Source organism: Prosopis cineraria, unplaced genomic scaffold (assembly GCF_029017545.1).
Source record: "Prosopis cineraria cultivar Desert tree isolate PC_DT_omini unplaced genomic scaffold, ASM2901754v1 PC1, whole genome shotgun sequence".
NCBI lineage: Eukaryota > Viridiplantae > Streptophyta > Magnoliopsida > Fabales > Fabaceae > Prosopis > Prosopis cineraria.
The window spans coordinates 54,459,532-54,478,923 of record NW_026555332.1 but is presented as its reverse complement, the minus strand read 5'-3'; the positions used below and the strand labels follow the sequence as shown (position 1 = coordinate 54,478,923).

Sequence of the window (19,392 nt, the reverse complement as noted above, 5' to 3'; positions counted from 1 at the left end):
CCTTGCACGCAGAATTTCTTTGTTTCGTATCCAAGTTTCTCCTTACTTATACCAATGGAGGCAGTCAATTTTGGATAGGGAGAGAACTTGTATTGTAGCGTTAACTTTTGCTAGTAAAAGGACTGAACATGATGTGAATAGTGAGATTCACTTAGGCCCCCCTTTTGTCCTGACCGGGCCCCTTTTGGTTCAATCAATAAAAAATAATCCTTTTTCATAATGCATAAATTCATGTACGCAATATTTATACTGTACTTATTTTTTTTTATTATTCTTTTACTTAGAGAAATAAAGGACCTTACATTTATAAAATCACTTCTTCATTCTATTTTCTTTCCAGTTTCGTTGAACAAGACTATGCAAGTCAACCTTTGAGAAACTTGTGTGTGATATGGATTTATGTTTAGGAGAATCACTGGCAAAAATAAAAAACAATTGAGTATTAAAGAGGAAAATTGATGTGAATGAAGGTGTTCAATTATATTTAATGTTCATTTGAATTAAGACGAGGGAGGTGATAGATTTCCCTCCTTTTTCTCCTCCCAATGACAAGTAGTTTCTGAGAGACGTGAGTTGCAGCTAAACTGATAAACTAATTTGGATTGAATTGGATTAGATAATATGGTAAGTATTATTGGAGTAGATTTTATTTTTAGTTGTTTATATTGCTTAAGCAAAATTGGTAAGTAAGATAATATTGGTTGATATGGGAAGCCATGTAAGTGGTGACAATCATGGCGCCTACTCGACTAACGTAAAGCGTTCTCCCTCTCTCCTTCTTACCCCCACCCCCTTCTCTCTCTCCCTGGTCTGGACTGCAGGTGGTGGGTCCACGTGTCCCTCATCTATTTTTTTTTTTTTGGCCTTTGATGCGGGCGCTTTCTCAATCAATCCCCATCTTCCATCTCAGTTTGCTACTTAATATTTTTTTTTCACTGAAAATTTGAGAGTATTACTAATGTATTATTTATTTTTGATTACTTATGACTGAGGAACATATTGTTTTTTTTTTCATAGCTTTATTCACTCCGATTCTTTAATGCTTAAAGAAGTTTACTCCAAGTGTATTACACTTGCAAGTTTGACCACTTATATATAGATATATAAAGTAAAAATGCAAAGATGAGTCTTGCTAATAAGTTAAATTAAATTAATTTTAGGATCAACTTTACCAAGTAAAGTATACGAATTTTGCAAACTTGATGATGCATAGCATTTGGGGGGGGGGGGGGAATACGTTTGACCGCTTGACTTTGAAGATATTTCAATTGCTTTATAACATCTTCACTTGAGAGTATAAAATTACGAAGTACCTTTAAAATTATTAGTGATTGACCTTATTTCGTTTACAACTTTTTGGTTGTTATTAACGTTCAAAGTTCCCATTATTCAAAAAAAAAAAGTTCCCATTATTAGGAAATTTTCTTCTTTAATTTCATGACAAAATTATTCGAGTCTCAAGAATAATTTAAATTTTTTAAAATTTTCATTATATACATATACATTGTAATGTATTAATAGATTCGATTTTATACTTTGCAAATTAAAAAAATATACTTGTCCATCTTAATATTAGTTATACTAAAATAATGTTTAACATGTGGATTAAAATTAACATATAATTTACATAAATATTCACATATCATTAACATCGGTTTGTTTAAAATAAAACTATCATCCTTCAACTGCCTATTTTATTTCTGTATTTATCCAAAAATATCAAATTCACCAATGAGATTAGCTATAATTAAATTAATGTTTGAATTTAGAAATACACGATTGGGTGTAATAACAAGATACTTTGTACAGTGAAAAAACATATCAAAGTCAATAATACATGAATATTACTAATCAATATCAATATTTTGACAGAAAAAAATTCATATAAATTTACTGAGAATGAGCTTGGAAAAATGGTATGGGATTACAGGGAGAGCTCTCACAGAATGCGTGGAATAGAATGATGCGCAGGAAGTGACAGCCGGCCACGTGGTAGGAGTCAGGTTCACGTGCGCGCATGTGAGGGTTTCATATTCCCGCGATTTTTATAGTACTTAATACGCGCGGTTACTTAACGGACATGTGACTCCTTTCAATGACAATAGTTTTTGTTTCCGTGGATTTGACAAAATTGTCGCCTAATTCTCATATATTAATCATAATTTAAAATTTTATTTGTCTATTAATTTAAAATTACGGGGTGCAAGATTTTCGGTCTCTCTCTCTCTCTCTCTCTCTCTCACTGTCCCATCAAAGTACGAAACCAGCAAATCGTCCCTTTCATCCATTGTTCATCGGTGACGTGCCCTAAAGGACCGCCGGTGATGTTATCCGTACAATACCGTTCATGTGACTTGCAATGTTAAATTGTTATCTACTCTTTTTTGTACTTTTAGCCCTTTCCGAGTTTCAACAGTGCGATTATTAATTTTTATAGGCCAGAAGTTCAAATTTTGGAAATGAAAGTCAATTTGATTTAATTTGTTATTTTGCCAAATTATTACTGCTCATTTTATTTTCTTGTGATAATATAAAAGCGGAGAATGATTTGGACACGATAGGGTGGACAACAAAAAAACACGCAACTATTTCAGCCTTTTTCTTGCTCTCGCCGTGTTTCACCGTTTCTTTTTATTTCCCCTGGGTAAAATAAAATTAAAATTATTTTGTTGCATTCGCAGAGGAGTGATCATTTTCTTCATTATTTTATAATTTAAACTTTTATGAGGAAAACTATTTCATTTTTCTTCTTTCTATAACTCATACAGTTTTCTGAATTTTTTTTATTATAAAACGATGGTGTTGACGGATCAAATACTTTTCAATTATCCATTTATCAGCTCGTGGACTTTGCCCAGTTGGTCATTGCTTATTTTTAATCGCTTTGAATATTTTAAAAAGTAAATATTATTTATCCATGATATGCTGATATATAATTTCTTTTTATAGTCGCTGGGTTTTGCAGCTCTGTGATAAAAATTTTTGGATTGTTGTTCGCCTCAATGGTGATAGTTTTTTTTTTAAAAAAAAAAACACGGTTAATTGGTCGTATTTGAAAATGACACGGTAGAGATTAGAGAATGGTACGTATCGCTTTGACGACATCGCGGAGCTTTAAATAGTTTCAATCCTTTCAATTATTATTTTTTTGACCAAATCCTTTCAATTATTATTAGTACTATTAAAAAAAAACCGAATATGTCGTTGACTAATAAAATACATTGATAACACACTTAAATTGCATTGGCTAATCTCACTCGCTCTTTGGAGGCTCGGATCACAGCGTTTATATTCAACCGCAACTATTATTAGTGTAAGATTGTAAGCCTCTGACAGACATGACACACTCTTTATTTAAAAAAAAAAATCCAATTTTCGGCGAAAGCAAAAATATGTCCATACTCAGTGGACATGTCAGACGTGTTCTCGTTTAACTTGGTGGTCGAGAACAATAATGTGTATGAAATCTCCATGCTCATATGATTCCTATCCAACAAAACATTGTTATAGTAATAATAATAATAATAATTACTCAAAACAAGAGTATCCCACCATTATCAATCCTCGAACAAGATAAGATAATTCCAGAGAATAAGTTAACTAGCGTATTTCTTGTCTTGAGTATTTGAGACAATTAAAAGACTCAAAGTCTACAATTAAAGACAGACAGACAAAAAAATATTTTGTAAATTGGATACAACTCTTCATGCAGAGATCAAACGCTGATTTCTGTAATAAGTCCTGTCTGTAAGGTTTAATTAAATTCGATGTTTCGGAGGTGAACATGCAGTTTAAGTGTGTAATTAACAGTATATACTTTGAATAGGTTTGTCTCGCGAGAGGGGGGATGCATGGCCAGTGGTCCAGGATTAAAATACTTCGAATATATTTTCTCTTCGTCTCACTCAAATTATAAAAAAAAAAAATTCTTTTTTAAATTACTTGTGTGAATAAAGTTCATGGAACGTCGTCTATAATATTACTTTTTATATTTTAAGATATCAAATTATTTAAAAAATATTGAGTAAATATGTAAATTTATTTTAGAACTTTTTCATTCAAAGGTGGTTAGTATCTTTAACTTTTTTTGGAGGTAATATTACCCTAAAACTTTTTAAAATGATGCAATGTTGCCTTGCCTTTAAAGATAACTGTTTGTTGGCCATTTTATTTGACTAGACTTATCATATAACATTTTTTAAAAAAATTAAAAGAATAATAAAGATGTAAATTTATTTTAAAACTTGTTCTTTAGGAGCATCTATAATCCTCAACTTTTCTTTCAGGAGTGCTTGATATCCTGAACCTATTACACTAAGATAAAAAATCAAATACAAGGGTTAGATTAGCAATAAGAATTTTTACAAAACTAAACACTTTCAACAAAAATTAAGAACTTTCGATTCCAATAATAACAATTTTCAAACCTATGAAGCAAAAACATTAACAATCTCACAGAAAAAGCTCTAGATGTTCACTAGTTTTGTGTTTCTCATGAGCATCGTTGGCTACTCACTAATATGAAAATATGGGTTTGATTGTTTTTTATGTTAAAAATTTGAGTTTTGATTTTTCATTTCAATATTCTGGTTTTAGAATACCAGGCACCCTTGAATAAAAAATTGAGAATAATTTTTTTTTAATGTCACATGGCAAGTCTAGTAAAAAAAAATGATCAATTTTGATAGCAGGGCAACATTATATTATTTTGAAGAGTTTTGAAAAATATTGCTCCAAAAAAAATTAAAAATACTGTATGTCCCTAAAGAAAAAATTTCAAAATAAATTTGTACCTTTATCCAAAAATATCTTACAAAATGGAGCAATTAGAGGATAACAATGAGAGAATTCCTTAAGCTCTCATAAGTTAAAGTCGGAGGTAATATAATTGATATACACTTTAGACTATTGATTATAATGAAATAAGTCACGATTACTTAAATAAAGGTTTCATTTTTAAAATTATGTGAATGAAGATTCGGCAATGCTGAATATGAATCCAATGAACAATCATATAAAAAAGAAACAAATACATTCACTCCATTATATTTTATCTTAATTACAAATACTCCTCTTCTATTTTTAAAACCTATATTAACCACTTTCAGTATGAATAATTACAAAATATGAATAGATACAAATACTCTTATTCTAAATTTAAAACCTATATTAATTTTATTTTTAAAATTTCATATCTGTCCATCAAATTGTTAATTGATTGGTAAGTTACATCTGTTGGATCCAACTACCTTTCTTTAAATATAAATATTATCTAAAAATTATTTAAATTATTCAAAAAAATTCATGCACATATTTTTTTTTTTTTTTTTATATTTTGATTTTTTTCAGTCATGTGAAAGTATTTACTTAATAATTCTTAAAAAAATTCTAACATGCAGTTAAAACTTAATGAAATAAAGCGTTTAAATTATTTATTTTAACGCTGGCACACTTAATTATTTAAAGTTTTTAAAATTGTGAGAACAAGCAGACAATTAGATAATAAAAGAAAATTAATAATTTTAAATTTGTTAACATAATTACAATTAAGAAAATTAAACACTTCAAAATTGTTGATGGAATATTTTTAACGTGGTTAAAAATCATACTAGAATGTAAGTTTTAAAAATAGAGAGAAGATCTCGATAATTTTAGTAAAATGGAAGGGAGGTCCCCATATTTTACTTTACAGAAGAATTGCCACATGTAAAATTTGAGGGCAGTTAGTTGACTTGTCATAAATTTTATACTATATTCCATCCAATTCAAAATATAAGTTTTTTTTTTCAACTCTTTTTGGTTCCAAAAAATAAATATTTGATACTTGTAAAAAAAATCATTTTATCTATTGCATCTATTAACCTAGATTATATTGTTTGTGAATTCATTGCTTTCTCGTCGCCAATCATAAATTGAAATTAAGGATAAAAAAGTAAAATATAGATTTTTCACTAGAATGTGAATTTTATTAGCATGCTGGTTATTATTAAAAGGTGTTTATATTTTAAATTGGATGGGTATCCATGTACTTAGTTCGATTCTTAACATAAGACGTAATTAACCAACTCCTTACTTAACGAGAATGATAGTTATATTCTTAATTTTTTAAAAAATGTAACTCTTCAATTGTATCCTTATTTGCAATTAACAACCATAATATATATTATGGTCAAGGAATTCAAACAAAAATAAATAAACAAATATAAATAGAATTGAATAAAAAACATTTATTACTCTAATTTCCTCTCGTGTTACATAGATTTACATTGCCTGTGGTTCACATATCTGATCGTTCCTTTATTTGGCCTCTTCCAGGCACGTATGAAAATTGAAAAGTGAAACAAGTCTACTTGCCCTGGCCTCGTGGAGGACAATTCAGTGTACATGTATTTCATCATTGCAGAACTTTATCGTAGGCGAAGCCTGTACGAGGAAAGAGGACCTGAAAATGAATATTAAAAGGAGATGGAAGGAGTCTCGCGAATGGGAAGGGGGTGCCCCGTAAGAGAAGCCATTTTTATTTCTAAGCTGTGATCAAAGGCTTGAAATTTTAGGGGAAACAAGGGCAAGGTACTCGGCGAGAGGGAACATCCTAAAGATAAGGTCGGCTTTTATTAGCTTTGCTTGTGAAGCTGGCTTCGTTTTCTCTCATATCCATTCCTCCGAGACGCTCTCGCTCGTGTCACGACGAAAACTCCTAACAGAATAACAAGAAGAAATAACGCTACCCCTTTTCTTTTCTTTCCCTCTCTCTCTCTCTGGGATGCCCAAAAACCCCTCTTACTTATTATTATAATTATTATTGCTGCCTACTTCTACATTTTTATTTTTTGTTCTTGGCCTTCTTTTCTTCGATCGGATCTGAGTCCTCTTCTTCACAGTTTCGGAAAGACGCCTCTCAAAGCTGTTTCACTTTCTGTCACCGGAATCTTCTCAGCAAGCCCACTTGCTCTGCCATGAAGCATTTCTCGCTCTGCATTACTCTTTCTTCTCTGTGACCAGGTGCTCTTTCTTGCTTTGTACTTTTGCTCATTTCTTTATGGTTTTTACTGTTGTTCCTTTGCGTCTTCATGACTAGTGGTCGAGTGTAAAAGATAGTTGATGGAGGTTTCTTAAGAATCGAACTTTAACTTAGGAGTTATAGTTAAATGCATCTGGCATCTAAAACAGGAAGAGGCTTCAAGCAATCTTTTGGCTCTCCAAGTTATGGCGTGTTCCTTCCTTTCTTCCCTCCATGAAGTTCATAGCGGCCAGAGAGTCACTCGGCTTTTTCAGAAGCCTTTAAACGCTTCACCTTGTTACGTGATAGCCCTCTGATTTTTTTTCCCAGGTCTAATGTCATTGTTTAGATATTTTTATCTGCCATGAAGTCCCCCCCCCCCCCGGGGGGGCTTTCGGGTTTCGGAGGGCTTATTTTATCTGATTTCGACTTCGTTTTCTTGTTCCAAAATCCACTTGGGGCCGGCCATTGCTGTGTAATTTACTCCGTAATGTTTGTGATTCTCCTCGATTGGACGGTTTTCCAGTGATTGAATCTGTGAATGTTTGATGGGTCTTCTGCGGATTCTCTACTTTTTTTAAAACTTCAAAAAAAAAAAAAATCGGGCGTTTTGAGTTCGCTTCTGGATCATTTCAATTAATGTCCTTTATGTCGCCCAATATAATTATCGGGACAGATTTTTTTTAATTAAAAAAAAAAAAGACGTGATACATTTTCAGTGCAGGAGATTCTGTAAATAATAGCTTTGTCTCAAAGCTTTTTAACCAAGCAAACACAGTAATTCACTGCGATTCGTTGGATTTTGCAGTGAGAGTACGCGTGTAGGCTATGTCGATGGAGTCGCCTCTCAATGGAGCTGAGTCCATATCAGAGGTTCAGAATTCGGTTTCTGCAATAGATCACGATTCTCCTTCAACATCTGAAACTCCAAGGCCTTCTTCACGGCCTCCCTTGAGAGCGTCATCAAGAAATCACGTGGCTTCTTCCACATCCCACCTCACTGGACATCCTAATTTCGGAATGAAGATTCACCAAAAGCATCCTTTCCAGGAAACCAACCATGTGCAGCATCAAGAACTACCAAATACGGCCAAGCAACATCACAATTCTACTTCAGAGAAGAGCATATCTATGATGGAAACAGAGAATTATGACGCAAAAGGGATATTAGCCCCCTCTAAAGGAGTTGTTGATCAAACGAAGAGTTGCTCTCAGTCAGATGTCACGTTCTGTGCAAGTCCTAAGAATAGCTTCTATTCTGCGGCTACCTATTCAGAAGCCAAACAAAGTTTCGCCAATACTGAAGCCAGTGAGCGTGTTAGTGCGGACAAGTCTGGTGAAAGTGGTGAGGTCACTAACTCCTGTGACTTTAACGAGAGCAGGAAGACCAGCATCTGTAGAGGAAGTACTGGGAGTGATGTGAGTGATGAGAGTAGCACCAGTAGTTTAAGCAGTGCTTTGTATAAACCCCACAAGGCAAATGATATAAGATGGGAAGCGATTCAGGCCGTGCGAGCTCGCGATGGGATGCTGGAAATGAGGCATTTCAGGTTGTTGAAGCAATTGGGATGTGGAGACATTGGGAGTGTGCATCTTGCAGAGTTGACTGGCACAAGGACATGTTTTGCAATGAAGATAATGAACAAAACAGAGCTGGCTAGTAGGAAGAAGCTTCTGAGGGCTCAGACAGAAAGAGAGATCTTGCAGTCTCTGGATCACCCTTTTTTGCCCACATTATATACACATTTTGAGACAGAGACGTTCTCTTGCTTGGTAATGGAGTTTTGCCCTGGTGGGGACTTGCATGCGCTGAGGCAAAGACAGCCTAGGAAGTATTTCTCGGAGCATGCTGCCAGGTGAGCTATTCTTTTTTCTGGTTGCCTGCCAGGTGAGCTATTCTTGTTGCTGGTTGCCTGTGTACGTGTTTGCTGGCGTTCTGGCTGATATACAAGCATGAATCAGTGACTTTGATGTTAGATAATGCTATATTCTGGGATTTATAAACTCCAATACTAGATGACACTAGAAAGGAGCTATAGTGGACCGACTTTGTCCTGAGAGAATTTCAAGATGTACATTTTGATGACCCTGTGAAGGTTTAGATTTGGTTACATTCCAAAAAGACTGTTTATGATTCTTTTACCCCCATTGGAAATCCATTTCATTTTCCTGAAGTGGTTCCTGAGATTTTCAAGCAAGATAACTTCCCTCGTCCACTGTCCTTACCTAAAAACTGCCATGTTTTTTCATATCAGACTGAGGATCCCAGCGTCGATTCAGAACTATTTCTTGCTTGGTATTTATCCCCAACCCCACCCCCAACTCCACCCTCCCTGTGTTTTTTTTTTTTTTTTTTTTCTCGGGGTGCTCTTTGCTTTCTTGCTCGGTGCTTGCATCCTTTACGCTTTGCTTTAGTCTCTATTTCCTCTTCACCATTTGTTTTGATTGTTCAATTTTCTGTCAAGTATCAACTGTTTCTTTGGTGTTGCAAACAGTGACCTTGTGAATTTCAATCTGGTGAATTCCATGGCCAGATTCTCCTATCCCACACTGTTGCTTTCCTTAATCACTTCCGCAATCTTTTAGCACATATATTGTCTTAATTTATCCGTTTCTGTTCTTTTTCCAGCTAGAATAATCGGTAAATGTTGGTTGTCATTCATAACTTCCGAGCTTGATTGACTGCTAAGAAGAATCTGATATCCTATCGCGTTACCATTCTAATAGCTTCTTTGGCTGCATACTGCGTAGTCACTCCCAAGTCTTATCAAACAGGGTCAAAACATCGAAAAATAAGTAACCTGTTTAGGAGACACGGACATGTGATGAAGATAATTGACTGCTTATTATTCCATTTATTCACCTGATATTTGCCATACAGGTTTTATGTAGCTGAAGTTCTTCTTGCGTTGGAATACTTGCACATGCTTGGGATCATCTACAGAGATCTCAAACCAGAGAACGTGTTGGTGCGAGAAGACGGTCACATAATGCTCTCAGACTTCGACCTTTCTCTGCGATGCGCGGTGAGTCCAACTCTCGTAAAATCCTCAAACTCTACCCTGAACGGAAGAACTTCTGGATACTGCATTCAACCAGCCTGCATCGAACCGACCTGCGTGATGCAGCCAGATTGCATCCAACCCTCCTGTTTCACGCCTCGCTTTCTATCAGGCAAATCCAAGAAAGACAAAAGGCCCAAACCAAAGACTGAAACGCCTCACCAGGTGACTCCTCTCCCGGAGCTCATCGCCGAGCCCACAAACGCCCGGTCCATGTCCTTCGTGGGCACACACGAATACTTAGCACCCGAAATCATTAAGGGCGAAGGCCACGGGAGTGCAGTGGACTGGTGGACGTTCGGGATATTCTTGTACGAGCTTTTGTTCGGAAGAACGCCGTTCAAGGGGTCGGCAAACAGAGCGACTCTGTTCAACGTGGTGGGGCAGCCGTTGAGGTTTCCAGAATCACCAACCGTTAGCTTCGCTGCCCGGGATTTGATCAGAGGATTGCTCGTGAAAGAGCCCCAGCATCGTCTGGCTTATAGACGTGGAGCCACGGAGATCAAACAGCATCCATTCTTTCAGAACGTGAACTGGGCACTGATACGGTGTACGAACCCTCCGGAGGTCCCGAGGACGGTGGCCATGAAAGAGATGGCAGCTCAAAATGTGCCCGGCGTTAAGCCTGCCGGTAACTATTTAGATATTGATTTCTTTTAATCCTTCAACGAGTTTGATGGTATATCCTGTGTGTTGTACTGGATTGAATTGGCGGGCAAAAAGTTTCTGCTCTCGTTTAAACAAACGCCTCATTTGTGTGCAGAAGAATTTGTGTTTATGGATAGCCTCACCCCTAGACTTGAAAGAAAATGCTCAATTTTGCCTCATCATACCCATAAGTAAAAAATCTGTGAGTCTGTGACAGACGACCGTAAGTAACCACAGGACTCGACTTGTCAATGACCACTTTAACTGCAATTAATCTTTTCAAAATTTTGTATTTTATGACTGCGCATTTATTCAAGGCAGAGTCTTCCAAAAACTCTTTTTTTTTCCCCTTAATTAGATGTGGGTGTTACTATCTATGGACTCCATTTTTTTAAATAAAATATTTTTATCCAAATCTTGTATATTAATAAAAAATTATTATTTAGTTAAAATTATATTCAATTATAATAATTTTTTTTAATTTTGCTCTTAATAACATCGGTTAATATTATGGTGGTGGGTGAAGTATATAATTGATATTTCTTTTATAAAGCAGAGGCAAAATTATATAATTATTTAAGAATATCATGGCATCCTTATATTTAGAGATAAAATAAACTTTTTGATAATATCCAATGTAGAGGCGGGGAAAAGTTTTAGGGTAAAGATACAAATTTATCTTGAAACTTGTCCTTCAAGAGTGTTTAGTATCTTGAACTTTTTTTTGAGAGCAATGTTGCCTTAGAATTTTTTAAAAGGGTGCACTATTGCCCTGTCGTAAGACTTGATTGTTTTTGTCTGACTGGACTTGCCATGTGACTATCATGTGACATTTCTTAAAAATTAAGAAAATGATAAAGGTGCAAATTTATCTTAAAATTTTTTTTCCAAGGGCACTTGGTATCTTCAACTTTTTTTGAAGAGTAATGTTGCCCTAAAATTTTTTAAAATGGTGCAATATTATCCTGCTGTCAGAGTTTATCGTTTTGTTTAACTTCACACATGGCATTTTAAAAAAAATTAAAAAAAAAATGTTCTGGTCTTCATTCCTCCCTCTTCCACTATCAGCATTTGCAAAATAAAAGCTAAATGAGAAGCCCTATAACCGTCGCTCATTGAGTTATTACTCTCTCTACCTAGCGCTGGTTAATTTGAGTTATTTATTTTTTTGTTCTTATTTTTTTGAATATTTTGTGTTGTTTTTGAATTGTTGTGTTCTTTATTTTTTTCCTTTCTGCCCCTTATCTTTGATTATTTTTAAATGTTGAAAATCTAGGTTTGATTATTTTTTTATGATGAAAATCTGAGTTTGATTTTTTATCTTGGTGTTTTGGGTTATTTTGCATTTTTAGTGTTGTGAATGAAGATGAAGTATAGCTCTCTTTTTTTCTAATTTTTAAAAAATATCACGTGGCAAGTGAGATCAAACAAAACAGTCAACTCTAACAGCAAGACAATATTGCATCATTTTGGATAGTTCCGAGGCAACGTTGCTTTCAAATTGAGGTTACTAGACTCTCTTAGAGGAAAAGTTTTAGAATAAATTTGCACCTTTATCTTTTTTTTAATTTTTAGAAATGCCACATGGCAAGTTCAATTAGACAAAATGGTTCATAAACAATCAACTCTGATGGCTGGGCAATATTGCACCACTTTGAAGAGTTTTGAGGCACTATTGCTCTCAAAAAAAGTTTAGAATTCCAAACGTCATTGGTAGAAAAGTTTTAGGGTAAATTTATATTGGATAGGGAGGCACGGTGAAATATTAAAATTTTAAAGTTTTTATCTTAATATGAATCAAACAAACTTGTTTAAGCAAGGTGGATAAAAAGGTTACTTTTTAATTCTTCAAACTTGGCGCGTGTTCTCTTCAAGAATTTGGATCTCAAGAGCTGACAATGTAGATCTACTCCCTCCACCGATATCCACATGAACAACTCTCTAACTCAAACAACGTGTTAGCGCTTTCAGCGTCCATTATTTTTGAATGTAAGTTTTTCTTTCTACAAGTTATTTCATGACTTTTAAAGTGTTTTAACTGTTAGAACTTTTCTAACTCCCTCCTCCTTCGTAAATGATGTCCCTATCTATATATAGTATATAGATTAAGGTTTTTGTCTTTCACTTAAAAGCCCATAAAAATTTAATTAAATTTATCTTATAAATTTAATCTATAATATCATATTTAATTCTAATTTATCTTATAAAACTGACATGATATTCTTTCATATCATGTTAGTTATTAAATTTAATCTATCATATAAAATTAAATTTAAAACTAACATAATATAACAAAATATAACATAATATAATATAATATATATCACATATACATATTATATTATATATATACAAATATGTATATAATTATATTTTGAATTTTATATTTCATATAACTATATATATATATATTTATCAAATAAATATTCAAATATATATATATATATAATTCATTTACCTTATATTACATTCATTAAATCTAAACATATTTTAGATTCAATGAACTTGGACATTATAACTTGAGTTGGGCTGTTTTTATGTGCGACCATGTAGGCCTATATGAAATTGGCAGTAGGCTAGTTATGCTATTAGCCTACAAGTCACAAGTAACCTCTAACAAGACATTGCAACTACTTAATTCACATGAGAATTGATGATCCAATGTAACCTACCATGCAATTGTATCACATCCCTTTTGTCATGCAATATTTCAGTCAAGTGTGAGATATGAAATTGTCATTCTCCTTTACTTGATCGTTGCTTTCTCAATCTCTAAGTGAACTAATTGTAGTAATGGAAAAAACTCTTTCTATTGTAGTATGGTCATATATTTTCTCAATCTTACTCATTGAGAGGTCCAATAATATCTCTCACTTAATGTGAGGGACAAATTCTATCTTGACTACTCATATTCCTTTGCATGAATATTACTAAACTCAATCACAACTTTTATGAACACTCAGTCAAAGGTGACTTTTGACTAGGTCAAAGTTCAGTGGTCATCATGTAGGAGTCCGTGATTATCTCAAGTTAAATGGCTTAGTAATATAGTTACATATGAGATAAGCTTATAGCTTGTACCATGCAGCTTTCTCATAGCAGGTCGGTGCAACACCTTTTATTCTTTCAAGTGCCTATGACTTTAATTTGTATCTCTATAATTAATCAAAGTCATACTAATATTGTTTCATCTCTGATGCCTCATAGATGATCGACCAAGAACATTTAAGATAATTACTATAGTTTGTTCAAGGATGTAATTATCATATTGAACATACAATTGATATGATAACAAAAGAAAAATTTATTAAATAATAATATGCATAGTATAATGATTGGCCCTGAGCATAATTTCTAACAATTTATACCTTTATCATAAGTTTTATGTCTCACCATACAAAAATCTACTATAGTGTTTTTTTTTTAAGTTAGAACGACACATTTAGAATCCTCGTCCTTGGTATGCATCGAATGTAGCAAACTTTTCTAAACTAGAGGGACAAGAGAGGAAGTGACATAAGGAGGAGGGAGTGAAACATATGAAAGAAAAGTGAATGGGGATATAAGGAAAAATTGACCATCATGCTATAAAAAATACATATATTTACCAAGACACTATATTTTATAAAATATTTTTTTTGATACATAAAATATTTATTATTATACTATAAATTATAACTTTGTTTGATACATTTTAAGTTTCATTTTTTTTGTGTTATGAAACTTGGCTTTTATTAAACCAAGTTCTATACAATTATTTAGGGAAAAAAAAGCTACATGAAAAGTATGCATGCTTCCTTCTCTCCAATCATCTTACACAACACAACTTATTTTCTGTCATCATTGTCTATACTAGCTCCTAAGTCCTACCACCAACCCCTATACTGCAAACAATTCCCCCTTACCTCATATATATAATGTAGATTTAACATAAACTATTTAGAATGTATATTTACATTATATAAATTTTTAAGAAATGCTTTCTAAATAATTATCAATATGTTTGTTAAAATTTGTGTTTTTAAACAAATTTAAAGGGGTAGAAAGGCTTTTTTTACCATACACATGTATTTTCTTATAAGAAATAATTTTGTTTGAGGCATGGGTAAAGTATTAAATGTAGACACTTCTTTTAATGAAATTCAAACTTTAATTTGTAATGTTATAAGAAACTAATATCTTTCACTACACCTATATTCCCATTAGTGATTTAGAATATTATATGAGACTAGTTTGAATTTTTATTAAGAAAAGTGCATATATTTAGCACGAATAATTAAATAATTTATATTAAATCTACAATAATATACCCTCTATTTGGTTGGAGGAGAGGGGAGAGAAGGGGAGAAAAAATTTATTAAAATTTTTGCAAACAAGGAGAGGGGAAGGGACCCTTATTTGGCAAAGTGGAGGGGAGGAAAAATTTTCCTCCTCTCTCCTCCAAAATCTCCCCCTAAATTGGAAAGTTCATTTCCCCCTCCCCCCAACTAAACATAGTCTGGATGTATGAGGGGAAGGGAAATTGTTTGCGGTGCAAGGGTTGATGGTGCGAGCCGCTATGAAAAAGTAACTTGGCTTCCCTCCTCCTGTTATTCCCTCTCCCTATCCTCATCCCACATCTTATTAAATTTAGATAGTCTAGATTAAATATTTTAATTTCATATTTATTAAAATAAAAAATTAAATTTTTTTAACCTAATCAACAATCCAAATAGACCAGATTTAATATAGGTAGTCTAATTTTAATATAAATTTATTTATAATTTAATGCTAAATCTACACTATCCAAAATATATTTAAATATTCAATTTATGAAAATTTTTAAAAAATAATTAAGTTTGATAATCAATTTGAACAATCTAAATTTAATATAGATGATGCAATTTTAATATTATTTTTTATAATTTTAATATTAAGTTTGAATTATACATTAAATCCTGACTTCTTAAATTAATAATACAAATATTTATTAAATTTTTTTAATAAATATATTTAATTTCAATAGTCTAAATTAAATAAGAAATGAGAGAAAGGTAGGAGAAGGAAAGCCATGTCAATGAAAAACACTGGCCCAAAAAAAAAGCCAATGAAAAACAATGAAAGAAGATGAGGGTATGAGATGTATGTGTGCTTTTCACATGGTTTTTTTCCCTCCAATAATTGTATAGAACTCAGTTTGAGAGGGCCAAGTTCCTTACAATTCTAACAGAAAAAAATAATAATAATCAAATTTGGAGTGTATGAAATGGAGTTATAATTTATAATATCAAGATAAATATTTTATAAAATATAATATCTTGATAAACAATATAGTGAAGTTGAGGGATGTAATATCATGAAAAGGACACAAAGAATCCAAAATGAAAAGGCATGAGGGAACGAGAATCTAAAGGGTCCACTTAAGAAAAGAGATAAGTCTCTACTCCCCAGCTCTCTACCTTAACGCAGTGAGGAAGAGGTAAGAAATTATATAGAGATGTCAATTAGGCCAGCTCGGCTTTAAAAGATCAGCCCTTCAAGGGCCAGGGCCTAAATAGGCTGGCCCTTTTAACTCCGATTATATCTTAGAACTCTATTTCTAACAGCCTGACCCTGACCCTCAGGGTTGAAAGGCCAGCCCTCAGGGCTTTGACCCTAATTATTTTTTTAATTTTTTAATTTAAAAATTTTAAAAAATATATTTAAAATCTTAACAAAATTATTGCATATCACATTAAGTCTAGAAAAATAAAAAAAATTAATTCACACAATAAAAATTTTAAATCTGATAAAAAAATAACATCTCAAAATCAACTCCAACATCAATTACACCTTGATAGCATCATCAGTTAAATTTTGATGATTTTTATCATCATCAACATCAATATGATTTAATCATTCTCCTTGTGGATCCTCATCTATAGCACATATGTTAAGCTTTTCATATCTTCCTTCTTTATCCTCATTATTTGCAATAAATAATAAACCAAAATCATAATTTTAAGGTATTTAAAGAATATAAAAATATTCAAAGTAAGCAAATAATAATGTGCTGTCTACTATCTAGATTAAAGAGTGAGTGCTAAGCTTGAGTGATGTGGTATCTTCTTTTTATTTATTTTTTGTTGTTTTTTTAATATATATACATACAAATATATATATATATATATATAAAAGGGCCGGTCCTTTTATTTTCAAGCTTAAAAGGGCCAGCCTTTTTAAGTCTGATTTACCTTTTTGAAGATCAAAGTAGTAGTTTGAACCTCAATTTTTCCAGACTTAAAAGGATTGGCCCTAATTGATAGCTCTAAAATTGTAAGAGCATGCGTCTTGTGGCATGCCCATGCCCACACACCTCTCCCTTACGTTTCCTCTTAGTGTTTGTATTATTTAAGCTGTTGAAATTTAAGTTGATAGTTTTAAATTTATACTCCATTTGATATTAATATGTGAGTGAGTTTATTTAAACTGTCAATAATTTGATATGGATATCAATAACTCAAATGATACAGGTACAGTTACCAAATTCAAATTTCACATCTTCTAGTCTTGGTTTAGTTCAAAAAAGAGGCAAATTTTATGATTAATATATTCCCATTAAAACGTTGACATTTTAAAATTATCCTTCTTTTTCAATAAAATAAAAAATGCTTGAAAATATCCTGTTTAAAATATATCTATTTTTTTATCAGTCTCTGCCATCCATCCCTATGCAATCTTCATAGGGTTTATCTTTGTCTTCCTTTTCCCCCCTCTTCGGTCGGCGATCGCTACAATATATGTATTGATATATATAACTTTATGTGTTAAATAAATTAGTTAAGTCAGTTGATTAATTGAGGGTAAGATAGTAAATTTATTGCTAAATATTCCTTTGAGATTCTAAAAGGACTTGTAGCATATGATGAGTTTTTTTCTTTTTTCCCTCTAAACAACCCATAAAATGAAATGCAGGATAGCAGCAATATAACATTAGATTAATGAATAAAATGGACTTTAATTTTTTGTTCGAAAAGTGTCTTAAACTTTAAACTCTTAAGATATATAAAATAAATTTTAAAATTTTAAATTCGTAATGAAATGACCCTGACCATTAAATTTTTAAACACCATTACTGTTCATGCAGTATTGTTTATCGTGGGCCTTGATTAATGTTGATGTGTCATTGTCAATTAGTGCCACAGACCCTAAACTATTATGTTAGTAGCGTTTTAGACCCTTAATTTTGAAACTTTGAGCAAATTATTTCCATCATTTATGCATATAATGTTTACTATTATGTAGACTAAATTAGCCTCAATATGATTAGTCAAGGTGAATGCATCATTGACCATAACGAACGACCTATAATTTTGTGAAATGACATTTTTTTTACCTTTTTTTGCAATATTTTCCAAACAATTAGTATCGCATGCTTCTATATACTCTATAATTCTAATTTAATATTATTTTAAATAATACTTATTTATTCAATGGTGAAAATTTAAGATCCCATTTAGAAAGAAGTTTAAATATTAGATAATTTTAATTAATTGATCAATTTGAGTTTTAAATTAGTTGATGAAACCATCGATTTTCGCATCCATCATTAGTAAAATTTTATGATACTTAAACTTATTTTTAAATGGGATCCCAAATTTACACCATTAAATAAACAAACATTATATAAAATAAAACTAAATCAGAGCTATAGAGTATACAGAAATATGAGATATCAATCGTTTGAAAAACATTATAAAGAAGGGCAAAAAATATCATTTTACAAAATGATGGATTGTTCACTACAACCAATGATGCATTTATCACAACGAACCACGCTAAAGTCAATTTAATTTACATAATAATTAACATTCTATTTATAAACAGTGGGGATATTTGTTGAAAATTTTAAAGTTTAAGGTCCAAAATGCTATTAACATAATAGTTTAAGGTCTGTGGCGCTAATTGATAATGACACGTCAACATCAATTGAAGCCCATAGTGAACAGTGCGTGACATTTACATATTTAATGGTCAGGGTTCATTTTATCATAAATTTAAAAATTTAAAATTTATTTTATATATTTTAAAAGTTCAGAATTCAAGACGCTTTTAAACAATAATTCAATGTTCATTTTACTTACTAACTCATATAACATTTGTTAGTTTTAACATGTCGTGACCTTCTTCAAGCTTTGTCACATCAGTAAGTGGATTCATATTTTATAATTATTTTCAAGAATTATTTATTTTTCGAGATAGCTAATATAACTACTTTTATAGTTTCACTTGTAAATGTGTGCTATTTGAGCGACGAATAATGGTAAATATTGTTGCATTTGTAAATTTCCACTATTTCAGCGATAAATGCTCTTAATACAATTGGTAAATCTTCAATGTATTAATAGTGGATCATAACGTTAACTCAGCACCACTAATCTTTATATTTTTTGTCTTGAAATAATCTAATTAATAAAGTTTCGTGATTTGAAAAAAAAAAATCACTCCCTGTAATTTCTTAATATACTACAATAATTAAATTATTTCAAGTTAAAATTTAAAGAATGAATCAACAATTAGAAAATTCAACAATTGAGAGTTACACTTTCCTCTTGTTTAAAAAAAGAAAAAAGAAAAATCAAACTGACCACTTCAAAATTTTCACCTTGCCTGCAAAGCAATTCCGAATAAGATGAATGGAAATTCTTGTCTTCGTTGGCCATC

The 19,392-nt window shown here is 32.1% G+C and overlaps 1 protein-coding gene across 1 annotated transcript; it reads left to right on the top strand.

Annotated features, from left to right (window-relative positions):
* Positions 1 to 6,387: 6,387 nt before the first annotated feature.
* Positions 6,388 to 10,840, top strand: LOC129287070 (protein kinase PVPK-1). The gene is made up of 4 exons (XM_054923228.1): positions 6,388 to 6,603; positions 6,882 to 7,002; positions 7,809 to 8,856; positions 9,882 to 10,840. The coding sequence occupies exons 3-4, from the start codon at positions 7,829 to 7,831 to the stop codon at positions 10,720 to 10,722; spliced, it is 1,869 nt and encodes a 622-aa protein (XP_054779203.1). The 5' UTR covers positions 6,388 to 6,603; positions 6,882 to 7,002; positions 7,809 to 7,828; the 3' UTR covers positions 10,723 to 10,840.
* The last annotated feature ends 8,552 nt before the right edge of the window (positions 10,841 to 19,392 follow it).

Excerpts from the sequence above, each read along its gene's own strand:
- LOC129287070 (XM_054923228.1), top strand. The coding sequence starts at position 7,829 with ATGTCGATGGAGTCGCCTCTCAATGGAGCTGAGTCCATATCAGAGGTT. Across the intron at positions 8,857-9,881 it reads TTCTCGGAGCATGCTGCCAG|GTTTTATGTAGCTGAAGTTC; the intron begins GTGAGCTATTCT and ends TTTGCCATACAG.